Source organism: Sciurus vulgaris, assembly GCF_902686455.1.
Source record: "Sciurus vulgaris genome assembly, chromosome: 16".
In the NCBI taxonomy this organism is placed as follows: Eukaryota; Metazoa; Chordata; class Mammalia; order Rodentia; family Sciuridae; genus Sciurus; species Sciurus vulgaris.
Genome location: NC_136477.1, coordinates 3,059,189 through 3,079,610, shown reverse-complemented (window position 1 = coordinate 3,079,610; position 20,422 = coordinate 3,059,189). Strand labels below are relative to the sequence as shown.

Genomic DNA, 20,422 nt, shown 5'->3' with positions numbered 1-20,422 from the left:
CAGGATGGGCACGTGGCTCTGCCCAAGGACCACCATGATGCCTGGAAGCGTGCAGGGCCAGGCCGCATTCGCCAGCCCTAAGCGGGAGAGGCTGAGCCCAGCGATGGGGCTACGCTGAGCGCGCCTGCTATCTGCCATGTGCAGGCACTAGACGATGCAACGTGAGACACAGCTACTTGCAGAAGCCAGACCCAGGGCCACGAGCTCAAGTCCATCCAAACCAAACCCAGGGCCAAGGCTCAGGAGTCCCTTCCTGCACATCACACCTATTTCCCAGCTGGACAGGGGGACTCGGCCATCATGGGCAGGGAGACAAACCCTAGAAGCCACTACTGAAAGAACTACCAAGTAACAGTGAACTGTAAATCCACACGACAGAGTCACGAGGTGGGGTCACCCTCTCGCACAGATGAGGAAGGCCACTTGCCAAGCTCACAGGTGAGCCGGCAACACAGCTGGGATGTGCGGGAGGCCCAGCGAGGCTCACGCTGGGTAAATGCTCAACACAGGAGACAACCCGCAGCACCCCTCTGGGCCCAAATGCCTGGGGGCCCCGAAGCCTCCTGAGGCCTAGCTGTGCCAGACAAAGTAGTCAGGGCAGGTAGGCAGTGTGTTCAGGGATAGGAACGCTCCACTCTGCCCTCGGAGTCACCTGTTCCTCCTCGGCCTGCCTGGGCACCAAGCTGCCAGAAGCAGGAAGAGCCATCCTGCAGCCCGTGCGAGCTGTCTGGTTCAGAGCCTCGCTTTCCTCCTCTCCTCTTGGAGGCCTTGCTCCCGTCCAGCCTCCCGTGCCTCGAAAACAGGATTCACTCTCACTGCTCAGGGTGGCCCAGTGGTTTAACCCTCTGTCCCCACAAGAGCCTCTGACAGCTGCAAACTGCTCCCTGGCCCTGGGCCCAGCTGCACCAGTGATGCTGGAAAACCAAGTCAATAAAAGCAACTTTTTCATTAAAAAACCCTTTATAGTCATTTCATGTCGGTCAGAAATCACAGAAATTAGGCAGAAAAAAACCCAAGGAGACAAATACAAACAGCACAGCGTTTCCCCCAAAGTCCTCTGCTCTCCTGGGAGGCTGGGGAAGAGGTGGGCAGGCCTGCGGACTCTACTGTGGGCGGAGCTGGGCCAAGGCTGGGGCTGCCAAGCTCAGCTCTCCTCGTCCAGGGACTCCGAGTCCAGCTGCGCCCTCTCGTGCTCCTGCTCGTCACTCCCAGGCCTGTCCAGGTCAGGGCCCTCCCTCAGGCTGCTGGTGGGGCACAGCATAGGTGGCGCATGAGGCCACACTCGCCCTGTCCCTACCTCTAGAGCTGTCAGGCAGGGCCAGTCCTGAGGGAGAGCTGCCCCCCAGCTCCTGGCCCCAGGGTCCTAGGCAGGGCCTTCCTCTGCTGTCCCTCCCACCACTAAACGGGACTGCAAACACCTGGAGGACAGAGCCTGCATTCTATGGACCTGCCAGATGTGGAGACAGAAGGGCCAGCACGGAGCACCTGCTTGTGAATGAGCACTGAGCGGCCCAGCCTCACTGCCCGACACAGACCATGGGCCTCAGCACGAGCTGCAGGTGGCGGCTAGTGCTCACGAAATGCACCTGCCTCTCCCATAGGGTCAGCAAGATGCCACCTGCCCAGGAGGCCAGGCCCAGGCAGCTTAAAGCCCTGGAGCTGCCTGATGGGGGCCACTGTTGGGAAATGCCAGCCAGGGGGACCCAGGGGTCAGCTGCAAACTGGTGATGGGGGTCCAATGTGGAGGGAACATCCCTGGGACCCTTCCCAGAGAGACCAGTCCACCAGGAACCACTCACCACTGACAAGACCCCCCTGTGGGTACTGCCCACTGCCCCCTCCCACCGGAGGCTCCCCTCTTGGAGGCGACACTCACTCGTTGTGCAGATCTTCAGAGGAGTCGCGTCTCAGGCCCTCCTCTGAGTCCTGCCCATCCTCCTGCTCCTTGTCCTCCACATTCTCCCCTTTCTGGGACATGGCCTCACCGTTCACAGGCGCCGAGAGACCTGGGGGACACAAGGGTCATGGCGCTCCACTAGGTTTTTTGTCCAGAGTGAGTCAGCTTTGAGAAAATGTGCTGAAGGACTCTCAAGCCCTGTCGAAGGTTCTGATGAGGGAAGGCGCTGTGCCCGGTGGACCGGTGGACCCGTGGACCCTCTGGCTGCCCACGGAGCAGCCAGCTCCAGGCCCTGAGGCCACAGGTGACAATGGAGAAAAGCACATCTCAGCATGGCACAGAGAGAAGTGCAACCTCAGGGCTGTCCTGAGCAGCCTTCAGCTGAGCCACCTGGGGTGAAGGGCTGCCTGAGAACAGTCAGGACCACCTGACCCTGGCCGCCCGATGGCTCCCTCCGAGGCCTTGGACCGCACTGCCAACTACTGCCTTTTCTGAGCCCAGGTATCCGGGTTCTGAGCCAAGAAGCAGCACAGGCACAGGCCACCATGAGCCGCACCGTCAGTCCCTCAAGGCCACCTGCCCCTGTCTGTCTCACATTCAGCACAGCCAGGACAGTTTGCCGCTGTGCTGGGACAGAGTACACCACCAACAGGAACACCCGCTCCAGAGAGTTTGGGAAGAGAGCAGAACTGGGGAACCGCCCAGAACATCGCAAGCACCAGCTCCTCTGGCCAGAGACCAAGGCCCAGGGCCCAGCCCACGCCTCACCGGTGCTAGGCTCCTCCTCCACCTTCTCCTTGGGGGCCTCTTCCCCAGCCAACTTCTCCTCGGCCTTCTCCTTCTCTGTCCCAGTTTTGCTCGCTTTCTGGATCGCCTCAACCTTTGGTCCCAGGACCCGTGACTTGAGCCGAGCGTACACTTCCGCCGCCTTCTCCATCACATCCTTGTTGGCTTTATATCGGCGAATCTGGCCACCAGGAAGCCCTACTTATTGAAGGCAGCTAGCCTTGCCCACCCCAGGCCCTCCTCTGCAGTTGATGCCACCACCCTCCCTCCATGGGGTGCCCACAGCCGCCAGTCCACCAGGAACCCCAGCTCAGGCAGACATCCACTCCCAACTTTGCCGGGCCCGCTACAGGCCTATCCCCCTTCCCATCACACCTTCTTCAATGTGGCCACCACGTCTGTGTTCTTCTGCAGGATCTGAGAGGTCACCTGCAGGGTCCCTAGTTCCTCCAGTGCATTTAGACACCTCTTTACGTCCTGCCGGGGGTAGGGAGTAAAGAATGGCAGCTCTGGGCAGAGGGGTCCCAGAGGCCCCAGTGAGGCAGAGGGACACCCTGGCCTCTCTGCAGGAAGGGCTGCACCCTGAGAGCAGTGCCATTTCCTGTGCCACAGGCAGGGACTCAGGACAGGCAGGAAGACCCAGACACCTGCTGGGGGCCTCCTGGGGCCTTCTGGGCACTGCACCTCAGCAGGGCCATCCTAGGCCCTCAGCTGATGGAATGAGGGACTCCAGCAATGCGACCCTGGACCTGCCCAGGCTTCCCTAGACTTCCATGGGAGCCCTGGATGTGAGGTGACAGAAGGAAGTGGCCGTGCCATGACACCACGGTCCTGAGAATATCCTACCGGGTTGTCGACCTTCAGGGCAAACTTGATCTCGCTGTGCAGTTTCTGGAGCTTCTCCTCCACAGAAGGTTCTAGGGCCAGGAGAGATAGCAGCAGGACTGAACAGGGCCTGCAGGCCCAGGCCACAAGAATGCCTTGCTGAGGCAGTGCCTAGAGACCCCAGGCAGCTCAGTCCCACCCTGCACACACTTGAGCCCCACCTCAGGGGTGCCGAGGACCCGTCCACCTAGCACCCTCCCAGACCAGAGACCCCGCCTTCCCGGGCCCTCCTCCTGCAGCAAACTCAGCTGCGGAGCCCGGCTGCTGGCCCTCACCTTTCTTCTTCTCCACCTTCCGGTCCAGCTGGAACCCTTCGGACCGCTTCCGGGTTCGCTCTACCTTCACAGGCCTGTGAAGAGGCACCGCATCAGCCGGAACCCAGCCAGCCTGACCCACACAGCTCTCCCACCTGGGACCAGGTCCTGGTCATAGACCCACTCACGGGGTAGAAGGAAACTTTTAGGAGGCCCCAAGGCTGGGTTCAAGGACAGGTCAGAGCCTGTCACAACCTAGCTCTAGGACAGAGCCCCAAGTCAGCTGCAGGTCTCAGGCAGACCAAGACACAGTCCCTCTAGCACACCTGTCATCACAGTCATGGGGGAGGCTGAGGCAGGAAGATGACAATTTCAAGGCCAGCCTCAGCAAGGCTCTGTCTCAAAACAGAAAATAAAAAGGATTGGGGACATGGCTCAGTGGTAGAACACCTGGGTTCATTCCAGTGCCAAAAAATAGTACATCACACCCCACTACACAGCAGCCACGGTGCATGCTGGCCTATCCTCACCGGCCTGTTCATCCATGCTGGAATTCCATGCAGAAAGTGAGCTGGAGTTGGTCTCCACCTCCCACCTCAGCGGGTCTCGGAATAATGCTCCAGGCTGAGGCCTGTTTTTCTCTGTGGCACTGTGGACACTGTGGCTGGGTCGTTCTCTGGGGTGGCGTCCTGGACACTGCAGGGTGCTGAGCAGCATCCCTGGCCTCCACTGACTGCACCCCAAGAGCTCCCCCAGTCATGACAGCCACCACTATCCCTAGATATCACCCAGGGACACCCAGGGCAAAACTGTCCCTCGGGGAGACCTAGCCTTGGGAGGACCACAGTCCTGCAGCCCTGGCTCCTACGTAACCTGACACCTCAAACAGATTTGGCTCCAGGACTGAATTCCAAAGCCAGGCCTCTCAGAGAGGGACAGGACATCCTAGGGACTGGGGCTGTGGGAACTGACCTGGCTCTGGGCTTCTCCTCAGGTCGCCCTCTCTTCTCCTTTGGGCCAGGTTTCCTCGGGGTGTCTGTGCTTTGTGGTTGCAACTTCTTAGTCGCTTTCTTTGCCTAGAGCAGCCAGAGCCAAGGGCGGGGCTGGAGTGCAGGTGGCGGGGTTCCTGGTCCCAGGCCCCAGACCATCCTACCTGGAGCTGTAGCTGGGGGGCAGGACAGGGAGGGGGAGGACCTGTGTGTGGCCCATCTGGGCTCCACTCCTGTTCTCAGGCCCTGAAAGGACTGGACAGACTTGGTGTCCAGGCTCCACCAATGGAGGGGCAGAGCCACCACACTCCTGCTCAGGAGCCCAGGGCAGGGTGGCGAGCCCTCCTGTGCCAGGTCCCCCTTTATGACAAACAGGAATGATGGAGAGAGAGAGGCATTTTTTCAGCTTCCCAAGAAGGAGGCCTGGCGTGGGGGTTGCCACTGGGTGGGGTCCCTGGGCTCAGGCTACAAGGCCAGACTGAATTCAGCTAGACTGACAGTATCACAAGTTAGAGGGCTTGATGGGGCCCACAGCCCCATGGCACAGAGCAGACCTGACAGCTGCCAGCGCCCCTCAGAGAACCAACTGCTCCCACACCCACCCACAAGCTGTGTTCCCTTACAGCGGCCAGAGGGCGCCTGTGAACATGTGGATACCTAGTCAGACCTCTCCCTCCTGGCCCACAGCCTCCATGGGCTCCCTCCCACCTCCCTCAGGGTCAAAGGCCAAGTCCTCCCCATAGCCTACAGGTCCCTGCAGGACCTTCCCCATCCACCCCCGGCCTCCCTCCTCCCTCTATCCCCCTGGTTCCCTCTGCTCCAGCCATGGGCTCCTCACTGTGCCTCCAACATGCCAGGCCTCAGGACCTTTGCACAGGCTGGGACTGCTGCCTAGAATGCTTTTCTCCCAATCCCCTCTTACTTCATTTGCTTTCTTCCTTAAATGTTGCCTTTTCAACTAAAGCCTCTGGGATCTACTATTTACAATGGAAAAGGGACTCAGGATGTAACTCAGTGGGGAGGGCTTGCTAGCACGTGTAAAGCCCTGGATTCCATCCCAGCACCCCAAAACAAAAATGAAACCAAATGGAAACCTCAGACACCCGCCTTATGATGCTGGGCCCGCACACGGCTCAGCGCTCAGCGCCCAGTGTGAAGGAACGTGGGCTAAGGCCTCAACGGGCGAGGGGCGAGGAGCAGGGCGCAGGCCACGGCCCCACCACCTCCAGGGCACACACCTCTCTCTCCAGGTCGGCCTCAGGCTCAGAGTCGGAGGAGGACGGGGGTCCACGGCCCCGGCCCCGGCGGCCACGCTTCCTCAGGGGCTCCTCCTCCGCCCTGAGCTCCTCCCCACTGCTGCCGCCGCCGCTGCCCCCACACTCAGGGTCCCCGCGCTCCGCGCGCTCCCGCCGCCGCTCCTTCTCCTCCTTCTCCTGCTCCCGCAGCCGCCTCAGTTCCTCTTCCTGCTCCCGCCGCCGCCTGGCCTCCAGCTCCCGCCGCCGCTCCTCATCCCGCCGCTTCCACTCGCTGATGCGGTCCACCTCGTCACTGTCGCTGGGGCAGACGGGCCATCGGAGGGCCTCCGGTTCCCTCTGGACTCTGCCCCAGGCCCCCAGGTCCCTCACACCAAGATCCTGTGTCCTGGGCTGGACGGAGGACTTGGCCCCAAGTCACACTGCCACCCCCAGACTTGGCCACAGGTAACGCCGGCCATCACCCACCTGTCACTGCTGGAGGTGGACGGAGGCCGTTCAGGCTTTGGTTTCCGCCCTCGGGGCTTTGGGGGCGGCTTCTCAGCTGTGGAAGAGGAGGAGGGGGTGATTCGTCTACCATCTCTCCCAGGGCTGCGGAGGGGGACAATGATGGGTGGCCTGCCCCAAGCTCCCTAGCAGAGGTGGCCCAGCGAAGCAGCTGCAGAAGGGCAGGCCTCAGCACTGGGTCAGCCCTACCTGGCTTCCTGCCACGTGGAGGTTTCTTGACAGACACATCGGAGTCAGAGGAGGACGGGGAAGAGGAGGACGACGCTGACCTCTCCACGGCCACTGGCTCCTCCTTGGCCCTGTCCGAATCTGCTTTGGAGTCCGAGTCAGAGGCTGAGGGCACCTTCTGGGAAGTAGAGGACCAGCCAGGAGGTCAGAAGGCTGAGGGGTAGGGTCGGGCCGAGGAGCACAGGGCAAGGAGAGGCCGAGTCTGCCCTGGCTCATCCCCCATAATCAGGGTTCGCTCGGGGCATTCCCCCCCTTTTCCACCCATCTCCACAGTGAAAACGCAGCAGGGTCACCGTAGCCCTGGTATCTCATGCACTGCGGGATCCTTCACTTGCTCACAGGTGACATGGGGGGCAGAGCGGAGCCCAGTGCCGTTCAGTAGCAGGATCTTTGTGCTAAGTCGTACACAGGGCCAGCGAGACGAGCCACTCCCTTCTGCCTTCAACTGCCCAACCCTGCCACACAGCACATGCACACAGGGACACAGGAACGCTCCTCCGCACACTCTAGCACACCACACACATTTACACATACACAACACACACTCCTGTGCAAAAGAAACTCTGAAAGCAACACACATCCATGGCCACACCCACAGATTAGGACAGACCAGACACGCGAACAAATGCACACACACTACCACAGATGTAAGAGCCCTCAGGGCTGTACCGTTCCACCTTCCAGAAGTGGCCCCTCAGCACAGGCTCCTGGTGCAGCAAGGAGCACATGAACCCTCAGCACAGAGGCTGCTCGGGGCACCTGCTGAGGCCTGGCCCACCCCTTCCCCAAAGCGCCCAACTCTGCACCGAGGCACTGCCCAGGGACCATGACAAGAAGACCCGGGTGAGCATGGAAACGAAACCAACAGCATTTACCTTTTTCTTCCGTCCGCCCAGGGGGCCCCGACGAGGCGCTCGGACCACGGCTTTCTTCTCGGGGGTGAAGTCCTGGGTGAAGAGATGGGAGCTGCAGGGGCTACTGCTGGGCCCCCTCACAGGCCCCTGTACCCCCATAAAGGAGCTGCTGCCTGCTTACCTGGTCACTGGTCTTTGCTGACTCCGATGAGCTCTCCGAGTCCTCTGCGGATGGAGACACACTGGCCTCATCCAGGTCGCTGGAGGCTTTTCGAGCTCGTTTTGAGACTGACATCTGTGTGGGTACAGCCTGGTCATATGAGCAGCTGGGAAAGCCTGTTCCCTACCTGGTCCCTCCTAGCCCAGTAGAGGTCAAGTTCTAGAAGCTTCCATGGGACTCTGAGAATCTAATAAAAACCAGGGGTCCTGAATCTTAAGGACATTATGGTCAGTGAAATAAGGCTGTCACTAGGTGACATACTGCAGGATTCCACTCCAAGGAGTGTCAGAGCCACAGATATGGGAAGAAGAGGAGCAGGAGCCAGGGGCTGGGAGGGGCTGGGATTTAGCGTTGGGTGGAAAGTTCTAGAGACGTATGGTGGTGATGGCTGCACACATGAATGTGCCTAATGCCACTGAGTCACACACTTAATTAAGAATGGTTATGCCTGGATCTTTTCTCTTGCTTTTATCTCCTACACACTTGCTTACTTTCTCCTCCTCGCTTTTCACACTCTTGCTTGCGCATGCCCTTTCTCTTTCCCTTTCTTTCCCTCTTATTTTCTCCCTTACCCTGCAGGGAGACTCTGTTTGCTTAATAAATTCCCTTATATGAAAAAAAAAAATAATAATAATGGTTATGCCTATGCCTGTAATCCCAGCAGCTCAGGAGGCTACGGTAGGAGGATCAAGAGTTCAAGCCCAGCCTCAGCAACTTAGCGAAGTCCTGAGCAACTCAGCAAGACCCTGTCTCTAAATAAAATATTAAAAAGGGCTAGGGATGTGGCTCAGTGGTTAAGCACCCCTGGGTTCAATCCCCAGTACCAAAAAACAGAATGGTTAGTGAGCTTCATGTCAATAAAAAAAAACTTAGACACAGATACTCTTGATTCAGTTTCAAGGGTTTATGGGTTCTCATTTAAGAATCGTATAAAAGATGAAGAGAAGTCGGCCTTCGAAATCACTCCCTGCCCAGTCACAGCAGCAAAACTTCCCATTCGGACATCCATTCTGTCACAAAGCACTTCTGCCCGCTGGCCACAACCAGAGACTTGTTCATTTTCCTAACAACTGTTTACTGCTCTATGTCCCATCCAAGGCCTCAGCATTAGAGAACAAGTTTTGTCTATATTTGGCAATAAGGTCTCCAGAGAGGTCGTTAAGGTAAGAAGAGGTCATTAGGTGGGTCTCATGCAGTAGGACTGGGAATCACGGAGGGAAGACCACATCAGGACACATCAGGAAGACCCACATCAGGAAGACTCCTGGCCTCTAGGAGGGAAGACCACATCAGGACACATCAGGAAGACCCACATCAGGAAGACTCCTGGCCTCTAGGACTGTGAGAAAGCAAGCTTCTGCTGCTTAAGCTGCCCACCTGTGGTGCTGAGCTGAGGCAGCCAAGCTAACACAAGCCCCTGGTGATCCCTCCATGGGAGACGAAGCCCTGTTCCTGTGTAGCTTATATTTTAGTCCCGAGAGACAGAGGCAAACGTTAAGTAAGAATCTATTAGACAAGAAGTCCTGTGAAAACAAAAAAGGGCTGGGCGGGGCTGCTTGAGCTCAGGAGTTCGGAGGTAGATGCTGCTTTGAGGCCTGGGGGAGAACACAGGGGACCGAGGCCCTCAGGAAAAGGAGCTTGGCATCTCAGATGTGAAGCAGCCTGGTGCTGGGGAGTGGGCTCTGGCTGGGGCTGGGGCTGCAGGATGCACAGGCTGTGTGGATCTGGCTCCGTCTTGAGGCCTGAGGCTCATCTCACACCACACCCCTCAAAAAGGGAGGCGGTTGAGATGAGCAGGGAGCTTTGGCCAGGGTCATCAGGGAGAAAGGACATCGAGAAGAAGGAAGTGAGTGAGGTCCTTAGTTTCCTTTCTCATCTGCATTAGGAGAAAGACTCCACCCAGCACTCAGGGAATGCCTGTATTATATGACATTTTTGTCTCCCGAGTTCCGGTCATTAATTCCATGCTTCCATCAGATTCTGAAGCAGCTCCAGACCCTGAGCAAGGCTGAGCACTTGACCCCTACCTTCAATGCCGACGTCTTCCGTTTCAGGCCGCTGTTGTCACTACTCTTATCAGAATCCGAGTCACTCTCCATCCTGTCACTGGCAGCTGTGGCAGTCACGGCTGTGACAGCCATGACTCCCCGGTCGTCCTCGTCCTCGTCTGCGTCGCTCCCACCTGCTGGGTCGGCTTCGGGGGCCTCACTGTCGGAGGAGCTCACCGGCTGGGTGCGGAGGTCAGAGAAGAGGTGTCACTCTGAGTCTGGTGTGGCTTTCCCACCAGTGGGGTCTCAATGTCAGCTCCCGGCTTCCTTGCTTTACAAATGGGGAAATCAAGGCCCAGAGTCCGGAGAATGAGACCGCAGGTCAGAGACACCAAGGCCAGGTCGTGGGGTTCAGGGTTAAACCTTGGGCAGGGAACTCCAGCCCTTCTTGCACCTCGGTTTCCACATCTGAGCAGTTTTGACCTCACAGGGCTGTGGCGAGGATGGACCTCAAGTCGTGAGTGGAATACCTAGGGCAGTGCCAGGCTATGGAAAGTGGTCAGATGTGTTTGCTCTCGTTTCAATCATGCTATCGCGAGGAAGCTGGCAAGGACGAGACCTCTGGGCTCCTACCTTGGGGCGCTGCTCAATTTCTATGATGCTCAAAGTGGCAGCTGAGGCAGCAGCTGGCACAAGAACAGCCACCACTTACATGGGGCTTCCTCCGTGCTGGCCACAGAGCCAGGCTCATCTACCCTCTCGATCGATGCTTGGGCAATGAGAACTGCTGTGTGTCTGGCTCCATGAGAGGGGGCTAGTGAGGACACAGAAGGGATGAGGCATGCTCCCTCGACCCTGGGAGTGATAAGCTAGGGAGAGGCTGATTATACAGATACAGTTCCCAGCTGTGGCAACAGGAAGAAAATCACTGCCTGTGGTTGTAAAGACTGAGGGGTGGGAGTATTTGCACTGGGTGGCCAGGGAAGCCCCTCAGAAGATGGCATGTCAGTGGAGGAGCTGTCCCCAGGGTGCAGAGGGAGATGGCTAGATGCACTCCAGAGAGCCAGAATGGCATGAGTGAAGGTCCCCTTAGCAACCACAAGAGGCTGGTATGGCTGGGACATGGGGAAGATGGAGATGGCAAAGGAGAGGTACACAGGGAGACAGGCCAGACCACGCTCTTAAGAGCCACACTGAGGCTCTAAGATCATCAGGCAAAGAGCACAGGGCTTTCTTGGGTCCCTTTCTGAACTTGTTTAGGATGTCTTACATTTGTGGAAGGAAAATGGAGGAGCCCCAGAGATATTCAGCCATCACTCATTCATCCAACGAACGTCCTGGAGGACCTGCCCGGCCCTGGCTGGGTGCTGGGGCTAGAGACAAGTAAGACAAGGTCCCAGCCCTTGGGGAGTTCGTAGTCTAACGGGGAGACAGCCAAGGAAATGTACAGTCACAACACAGCACAAGAAGCGGGTGCCACGGTGGTTCCTGAGTAGCCCAGCCTCATGGGAGTAAAACCCGACTGAGCTATTTCCTGTGGCTTCTGTTTTGAATGTCCACCATTTAAGACAGAAGAGGGGGTAAGTTTTATTAAGCCACATCTCTGAAAACCCAGATGCCATCAACTGATGGATGCCAATGTGGCACAGGTACGGATGGGACAGTCGAGCACAGAGAAGGAGGGGAGCACTGACCCGTGACAAAGTGGAGGAAACCTGGGCCTCTGCTCAGCAGGGCAAACAAAGGCCCCGGAGCGAGAACACCCACGGAGAGGGATTTCTTGGCCAGATTAGGTAAATCAAAACAGTAGACCTGAGGTTGTCAGGAGCAGGAGGGAGAACTGGGTGGTTGCGAGTGGGTTCCTTCGTGGAGCGAAGGGAATGTTCTGGAATTAGAATGATGATGGTTATACACATTACAAATGTACTAAAGCTACTGGAGAATTTTAAGATGGTTACAACGGGGCTGAGGATGGAGCTCAATGGTAGAGTGCTTGCCTAGCATGTGCAAGGCCCCAGGTTCAATCCCCAGGACCACAGATTTTTTGAATTTAAAGAAAGGAAAAAGACAATGGCTAAAATGATGGATTTTATGTCATGTAAATTTTATCTCAATTTTTAAAAAAAGTTCATAGAAAAAGGCACATTCTTGGGCTGGGGATGTGGCTTAGTGGTAGTGGCTTAGTGGTAGCATGCTCCCCAAGTATGCGTGAGGCCCTGGGTTCAATCCTCAGTACCACATAAAAACAAAATAAAGGTATTGTGCCCATGTACAACTAAAAAAATGTTAAAAGAAAGAAAGAAAGAAAGAAAGAAAGAAAGAAAGAAAGAAAGAAAGAAAGAAAGAGGCACATTCTCTTGATATGACTAGCTAGCTAGGGTCCAACAGATGGGAGAGGGCCAGCTCACTGGCCAAGTAAAGCCCGGAGGAGGACTCAGGGCCTACAGAGCGAGAGTTAAGGCACACACTGACACCAAGATGAGGAACAAGAGCAGAGGGGCCAAGTGTGCTCCAAGGTGCTGCAGCTGCGTGGCCGGGGGGGGGTGCTGGACGGATGCTGAAGGTGAGGTCTCCGCAGCACATCAGTGCACGAACAGAATGGAAATGTGGGATGAAGAATTTGGGGGGCAGGTCTGGGCTGGAGGAGGGAACCTCAGCCCTCCTCTAGTCCCCTGCCTGCTCTAGCCTCCCTCTTTTATAAAGCCCCTTATTCTTCCCCCACCAGCCTCTGCACAGGCTCTCAAGTTAACAATCCCTGCTTAGCAAACAAGAAAAATGAGAACCAGGTGTTGAAATGACCTCGCTGCTCAACACCAAGCATGTTTTGTCTGCTTCACGCCATTGTGGCAAGGGCCCTTAAGCACAGCGACAGGGCTCCCTGCCTGTATGATTTTTAACAAGATTAAAAAGGATAATACTTAAGTAGGTCAAGCCCCAAACTGAAAATGCCAGGAGAGAATAACAACACTTTCATAGCGATTTCTCTCGCACCTTTCCTTCTGAGTGTTCAGAGGGCTCCTGGGTCTGTTAATTCTCTTTGGAGCATCCCTAGTGAGTAGAGAAGGGGTAGCTTCAGCCCCATTTTTCATAAGGGGAAACAGCAGCTCAGAGAGTCCAAGTGACCAAATGATAGGACCAAAGGCCTTTTGCCAATGGTCTACATCACTATTCCAAGAGCTACCGTTAGTTAAGTGACACTGAACTTGTCATGGCTCTCTACGTAACAGATGGGAATTACATCCTGATTCTAGGATGAAGACACAGTCAGAGAGAGGTTAAGTTACAGTTCAAGAACAGAGCAAAGCCAGGCGCAGCGGCGCAGGCCTGTAATCCCAGAGACTGGAGGCCAAGGCAGGAGATCACTAATTCAAAATGAGTCTTAGCAACTTAGCAAGGCCCTAAGAAACTCATCAAGACTCTGTCTCAAAATTAAAAAAAGAAAGAAAGAAAGAAAAGAAAAAAGACCGGGGATGTGACTCAGAGGTTAAGCCCCCTGGTTCAATCCCCGAGACAAAGGAAGGGAGAGGGAGCGAGGGAGGGAGGGAGCGAGCGAGGGAGAGGGAGGGTGGGCTGGCTGGGGACGTAGCTCAATGGGACAGTGCCCCTGGATTCAACCCCTTGTGCCAAAACAACTGGCAGAACACCGACATGGCCCAGGTCTGCTCTGGTACCGAAGCCTGTGCCACTGGAGACAGGCACTCTACATTCAAAACCCCTCCTCACTCTGCCCTGCGCTTGACCAGCTGTGGTCTGGTTTGGGCTTCCACAGCCTAGCAGGTGATTGGGACAGACTTGCCCACACTTCTCAAGGAGCTGGATTTCAGCAAGGGTTTTGGGAAATCCAACCCACAAAGAAACGTTCGGTGGACGTGAAGGCTGGTGGTTCAGAGAAGAACCCAGAAGAAATAAAAAGCCAGTTTGCCACCTCCAAACATCCCAGCAGTTGGTAGGTGTGAGAGATGCAGCACGCGTGTTTCAATGGCCCTGGAGGGTAACTGTGTTGGAGAGGAGGTCAAACCTCATCCTGTCTCGTTTTCAGCTATGGTCTCTGTTATCCATTGAGCACTCGTTGTATTGGAGCCTCCCAATAACTGTGAGAGGCTGATAGTACCATGACCATGACCCTGGGAACACAGCAAGCAGGTGGCACAAAGCCAGGACCTGAACCCAGGTGTACTTGGCCCTAGTGAGAAGGCAGGCCCCAGGCCCTCCTCCTCCTCCTCCTCCAGAAGGGGAAAAAACATGGACCGGGGGAGGGAGGCCTCCACTTTGGTCCCAGCTCAGTATGACTGCTGACAAACTTGAGAGCCTTGGATAGGTGCCTTTACCTCTTCACCTACCAAGGGAAAAGGATAGATTAGGTGGGAATCCTTCTAGGCCAATGGTTCTCAACCATGAGTGATTTTGTCCCCAGGATGCATCCATCAGTGTCTACACACATTTTGGTTAATGAGATTGGGGTGGAACCAGCCTTGTTGGTGCACACCTGTAATCCTAGCAACTCAGGAGGCTGAGGCAAGAGGATCCCAAGTTGCAGGCCAGTCTAGGCAACTGAGTGAGACCCTGTCTCAAAATAAAATAAAAGGCTGGGCACAAGCTCACACAACTCTAATCCCAGCAATTCTGAAGGCTGTGGCAAGAGGATGGCAAGTTTGAGGCCAGTCTCTCAAAACAAAAAAATAAAAAAGGCTGGAGATGTAGCTGAATGGCAAAGCACCCCTGGGTTCAATCCCCAGTACTAAAAAATAAAATAACAGTATTATGGATATAGCTCAATGCTAGAGTACTTGTTTAGCGTCTGTGAGACCCTAACATTCAATACCCAGAACCGGGGGGGGGGGGGGGGGGGGGACTGGGGGCAAAATGGGCAGGTGCTACTGCAGCCAGCAAGTAAAGACCAGCCATGGGCTGTGGTTGTGGCTCAGTGGTAGAGCGCTTGCCTAGCATGTATGAGGCACTGAGTTTGATTCTCAGTACCACATATAAATAAATGAGTAAAGTAAAGGCCTATCAATATCTAAAACAATAAAAAATAAAAAAATAAAATAAAAAAAAGACCAGCCACGCTGCTCACAGCCTATAATGCACAGGGAAGAGCCTACTGAAGGAATGACTGGCCCCACATTTCAGTTACTTAAAAAGGACAAACATCGGGAAACCTGGCCTAGGTTACAGGGCTGTCAGATTTTAGCTGTGCCCCTCTGGGTATTCAAGCAAACTCTCTGGGTTTCAGTCTGCTCATCTGTACAATGGAAAAATATACCATGTGCCCCTGCCACTCTCAGGATTACTGTAGGGACCAAAAAACACTAAGTAAAAAAACACCAAGGGACATTTTTACCTGCTAGCTTCTGAAGGGATAAGAACTAGGCCCTCCTATCCTCTCGGGAGTCCTAGCCAAGGCTGTCAGAGGATTGAGGCTATTCTGTGAGCTGAAATGGACCAATTTTCAAGATCTACTGTTGAGTGAATACAGCGAAATTCACAATAATGTGCTTAAGAGAGCTTTGTATGATTTTATAAGAATAAAAAATATTGGAAAGGTATATAAGGAACTGGCAGCTGTGGTTATTTTGGGAAGGAAACAAAACAAAAGTTACCAGGAGGCCAGAATGGGAGGCATGACTGCCTTTTCACTGAATGCCCATTTGCACCTTTTAAACTTCATAAGATATTCTGTATTTCTACTTAAATCATAAACCAAAAACCTTAAGGACGAAAAAAGAGATTGCTCAGTTTCCTGTAAAGTCACGCTTCCAAAAACCTACCTATGCACTGGCTACATCAAAAATCCCGGGGGATAGCACTTTGTAAGGAAAACCTCAATGGTCCCAGGCCTTAGTCCTATACTACTAAATCTACATCTCTAGGAACCTGCCCAGGAATCTGCATTTTAAACAAATGTTCCACTGAAAGCACATATGGTTAGAGAACCAAAGAGAACAAACAAGATCTAACATAGCTACTTGGGGGCCCTATAGGGGACTCCTTTCATTTCAAGGGTACACTATTTTTGCATTTCCGTTCCTCGAGGGCAGCATTTTTGCAGTACTTAGCAAGTTGTGGGTGTCCAATAAATATTAAATGGTGCGATGATTCACCAGGAGGTAATAAGCTTAGGACGTAACCAAAGAGAACTTGAGTCAGGGCCAGAAAAGGATCTCATGCCTTAAAGACCTTCAGATCCATGAAGCCAGACCCGGGACAAGCAAGGCCCGAGGAAAGAAGCTGAGTTATCAAACAGGGGAGCCCTCCATCTCCCGGATACATCATGGGTGATAAAAAATAAAATACCACCAACGTGCAATACACATGGGCCCCCGCCCCTTGAGAAGAGGCTACCAAACCATCAATGTTCAAAGGACATCTGTTGAGTATATCCCCAATTCTAGGCCGAGGGCACCCAGAAGGCAAGAACTACGGGTGGCTCACTTCTTGTTCCTAGTTGCCAACACAGCCCACCATACACAGAACCGTGAGTGGATTCATGGGTGGATGCTCACAAGCACCACCCAGCCAAGACGAGATGAGGAGGCACATCCAGACCATCTCAGGACCCTGAGACTCAAGCAGCACCAGGGGCTACAAAATGACTCCACCCATTTTCCACTGATGAAAACTGCACGCTGACCCTGACTTCCACCCTCAGACCACCTAGATATCCTTTCCTTCACTTAATGGCCAACCTTTCCCTCACTGAGGTCTATTCCCTGGGCCTCCCCCATCTTTACGCCCACTCCTTCTAAACCCAGGGTATCCCTGCCCCCTTCCCTCAGAAGCAGTGGGTAAAAGAGTAGAGAATTCCGGCCTGGCTTTCCCCCATCCACACCTCACCTCAGAATGCTCTCAGCTGGGCAATCTCTCCAGCTTTCCGTGGCTTTCTATTAGTGACTTCCAGGTTTTTAAAAGTCCTATTTTCCCAGGACTCCCAGATACTGATGTGCCACCAAGATGTCCATCATTATACTTCCTGACTTTATTTTTTCCCACCTGACCAAGAACTCTCATATCTACAAACTATCTCCTATTCTCCTGAACCCAAAGGACAAAAGAAAGCAGTAATTTTAATTTTTTTAAGAAATTATTTTCCTTAATAAATAAAAGGTTTTATAAGAATTACAATAACACCTCATTGTAAATTCAAGCTCAGTGGGCACAGAGACAAATTCCAGTAACCCCAGCAACTCAAGAGGCAGAGACAGGGGTACCGTAAGTTCAAGGGCAGCCAGGGCAACTTAATAAGACCCTGCCTTAAAATAAAAAATAAAAAGGGCTCAGAATATGGCTCAGTGGTAGAGTGCCTCTGGAGTCAATCCTCAGGAAAAAAACAAAAACAAAACCACAAACAATCTCATTCTATAGCAGTGATTCTCACCAAGGGTGTTCCTAGACAGGGCAGTGTATAGGAACTTCGTGGCGCACGTGGTATGGAGGGAGTGGAGACCATGGGTGCTGCTTAGCATCCTGCAGTCCACAATGCCCCATCCCAAAAAACAATCTTTTCCTCAAAGTCCACAGTACCTAGGAGGAAAGACCCTGACCTAGACACTTCTTTTCCTACCAGACAAGGAAAAGGCTACTTCTAGCCCCCACTATAAAGACATATCCTCCCAAATGGGCCCCACAGACACCCCAACTGGATGTTCTCCATCTCCAAGGTACTCACCGGAGGAGCACTGTAGCTGGCATGGGGGTTGTTCTGGATCTCCCACAGCCCCTCATTGAAGCCTTTCCTCTTGTTGGGTTTCCCGTACTTATCTTTACATTTGTCGTAGGGGAACAAGTCCTTGGGTCCCAGAAAAGCTCTGGAGAAAGGAACAACAGGCCACCTCCAAGTAAGCCAGGTCACACTGGGAGGCACCAAGTGGGGGAACCAAGCCCCAGTTGGAGACACTTACGTTTCGTGTGTACCAAAGAAGAAGATGGGGTATTTGTTGGGTGGGGGCTTCACAGCACCGTCAGCAATGTCATCAATCTATAGTGAGAGGTCAGTCAGCTCAATCACGGGGTGATTTGGGAGAAAGACAAGAGAGAGCTTCACCCAGAACAACCCAGAAAATCACCAAGAAACCAACCAAGTTATTTGGGGAAAAGTATGAGAGGAAGAAGGGCGCCTTCAACCCAGGAAGACACATCACTTTAAAAATGGGAATCTGCATTCTTCTGTGCACACCTCATTGCAACCTGTCCCCCACCAGGGTGATCTTCCTCCCCCCATAGAGAAAGCTGGTCCCAAGGCAGGTGCTTCACCTAAGCAAAGCCAAACATGGCCCCCTGAAGCAAACAAGGGGTGGGGCCAAGCTTGGCTTCTGTGAACTCCCAGGACCCTCCCAGGCAACCCTTCCTGCAAAGAGGAGATCAGGCAGGCAGGCGGTCTCCCAAAAGATGCAGCTGGCAGCTCCAGGGATGCAGAGGGTGCGGGGTGGGCTGCAGGAGACAGGCCCTGAGCATCCAGGAAGTCCCACCCTCTCCCTGCAGGCCCACGGGCTCCAGCAGCTGTCAGTCACTTCCCCACAAGAGGCTAACAGCCCCTTCACTTCCAATCAGGTGCTTGGAAATGTTCTGGGCTCTCTGAGCTGGAGAAGGGGGGTCAAGGGAGGGAAGCACTAGTGCTCTGGGAAGGAGGGAAGTGTCTATAAAGTTTCGCCTCTCTGGTCTCCCCCAGGAAAATGAATGCCCGCAAATCAGGATGGAGTATGTTCTCTGGTACCAAAAAATGCCTTCCCCATCCACCTCTCCAACTCCTGGGTGGCTGCTGAAACCTCCCCTGCCCCATTCGTCCACCTTCCTGCTCCCTCACTTCTCTGAACTCCTTTTTCCATCTTTGGCCCCTGGTTTTGGCTATGGGTATCCAGGGCACACACCCCCTCTCCTGCAGGAACATCCCAAATCCAGTCAACCTGAGGACCAGCCCAGCATGCCATCTGGTGCAGCTTCTCCTCTTGGCCTCCAGGGGCGGGGCCCTGAGCCTCAGAGGTCAACACACTGTAAGAGCCCTCTCTCATGCCCTGGGCCAGTTCCTGTGCTGGTTCTGACCCAGCACACTCCTCAGCCTCAACCCTCTACTGCCATCCTCCTCGGGGGCAGCCTGGGCCTTCACCTCACACCCCAGACTCCTTCAGTCCCCTCCGCCGATTTCACCACCCTCAGTCCTGGGGCGACTTGACAAAAGCTTCTGGGGTCCCTGCTGCACACGGGCCCTACCCAGACAGGGCCCAGGTCCACCCACCCGCACACCCTGGGCTCCCAGGCTCAGGACGCCCTTCAGACCTGGGCACCCGAGAGCACCTGGGCCTTGTGGACCCCGGCTTCCTCCGAAGGGGAACCCGAAGTCCTCTCGCCCAGCGCGGGAGAGCCGCCCCTCGCGCCTCCCCTGCGCCAGCTCCGTCAGCCGCCTCCACGGCCCGGGTCTCGCTGGGGTCGGTCGCGGGTACCCAGCAGCCGAATCGCAGCCTCGGGCCCCTCCTCAGCCCCAGGCCCGCGCCCTCGCACCCCGGCCTCGGCGCCGGTCCTTCCCATCAGATCCGGCCCCGTCCTCAAGCCAAGCTCCTCAGGCCCTCCCTCGGACCCCCGGCCTCAGGTCTCCCAACCCCGAGTTCCTCAGGCCCAGGACCCCCCGGGTCCCCTGAGCCCAGCGCGCGGCTCTTCAGCCCCTCGGACCCCGGAGTCGCCGGACCCCCGCATTCAGCCCCTCGGGCCGGGGATCGCCCAGAGCCCCCGCACTCAGCCCCTCGCAGCCCAGGAACCGGAGCCCCCAGAGCCCCGCGCGCGGCCTCTCAGGCCCGGGGACCCCGCTGCCCCACCCCCCGCCGGGCCCATCACCCGCGCGGCCTCACCCGGGCCGGCCAGTGCGGGTAGCCCTTCATCTTGGCGAACACCAAGTCTCCGGGCTTGAAGGCGTGTGGCATGCTGGCGGCGGGAGGCCCAGGCCGCGGGAAGCGGCGGCGGCAGCGGCGACGGCAGCAGCGGCTGCAGCGGCGGCAGCGGGAGGCGAAGCCGGGGGCGGGAGCCGGACGCTGAGGGGGCGGGACGGCCGCACAGGCAGCCGACCGGCGCGTACTTATTGGGCCGGGCGCCGCCGGAAATCCCGCCCCCAGGCCGTCACGGGCCGGTGACTCAGTCGCTCTGTACCACGTGCGGGGACAGAGAAGCGCGGGGACCAATGAGAAGAGGGGTAGGAGCAAAGCATGTTAACGGGATTGGGTAACGGGCGAACCAAGAGGCGTGACCCAGAGGCCTAATGGGAGGGGGCGGAGGTTACGAGAGGTGAAAGGAAAAAGGTATGAGGAGGGAAACTGAGACGCTCGAGGAGTGAAGGGGCAGGACTTAAAGAGAGGGGCGGGACATAGGCCGCCGTAAGAGGAGGGGCTAGAAATGTGAGACCAACCAATGGATTCCACAGGAAAGAAGGCCCAATCAACATGGGAGGCGGGTTATTGACAACCTACCTCCTCAGAGGCGGGGCTCAATGTGGAGAAGCAGGACATTGGATACCACAAGAGAGCCTCTCGAAGTAAGGAACGGGCATTGGCTACCACAGGAAGCGGGGCCTAATAGAGCG

At 55.5% G+C, this 20,422-nt stretch overlaps 1 protein-coding gene across 3 annotated transcripts; it reads right to left on the bottom strand.

Moving 5' to 3' along the window:
* Window positions 1-8: 8 nt before the first annotated feature.
* HDGFL2 (HDGF like 2) lies at window positions 9-19,884 on the bottom strand. 3 transcript variants are annotated; one of them, XM_079115286.1, is made up of 16 exons: window positions 19,698-19,884; window positions 17,760-17,836; window positions 17,528-17,666; window positions 9,901-10,101; window positions 7,835-7,948; window positions 7,675-7,746; window positions 6,761-6,917; window positions 6,533-6,608; window positions 6,050-6,365; window positions 4,795-4,898; window positions 3,844-3,917; window positions 3,530-3,600; window positions 3,059-3,160; window positions 2,666-2,864; window positions 1,877-2,006; window positions 9-1,241 (listed from the first exon to the last, which is right to left on the bottom strand). In XM_079115286.1, the coding sequence occupies exons 1-16, from the start codon at window positions 19,767-19,769 to the stop codon at window positions 1,145-1,147; spliced, it is 2,001 nt and encodes a 666-aa protein (XP_078971412.1). In that variant the 5' UTR covers window positions 19,770-19,884; the 3' UTR covers window positions 9-1,144. The 3 variants fall into 3 exon arrangements, with proteins under 3 accessions (XP_078971412.1, XP_078971413.1, XP_078971411.1); XM_079115287.1 differs by having other exon boundaries at window positions 9-1,214; XM_079115285.1 differs by having other exon boundaries at window positions 9-1,244; window positions 19,698-19,883.
* Between the last annotated feature and the right edge of the window lie 538 nt (window positions 19,885-20,422).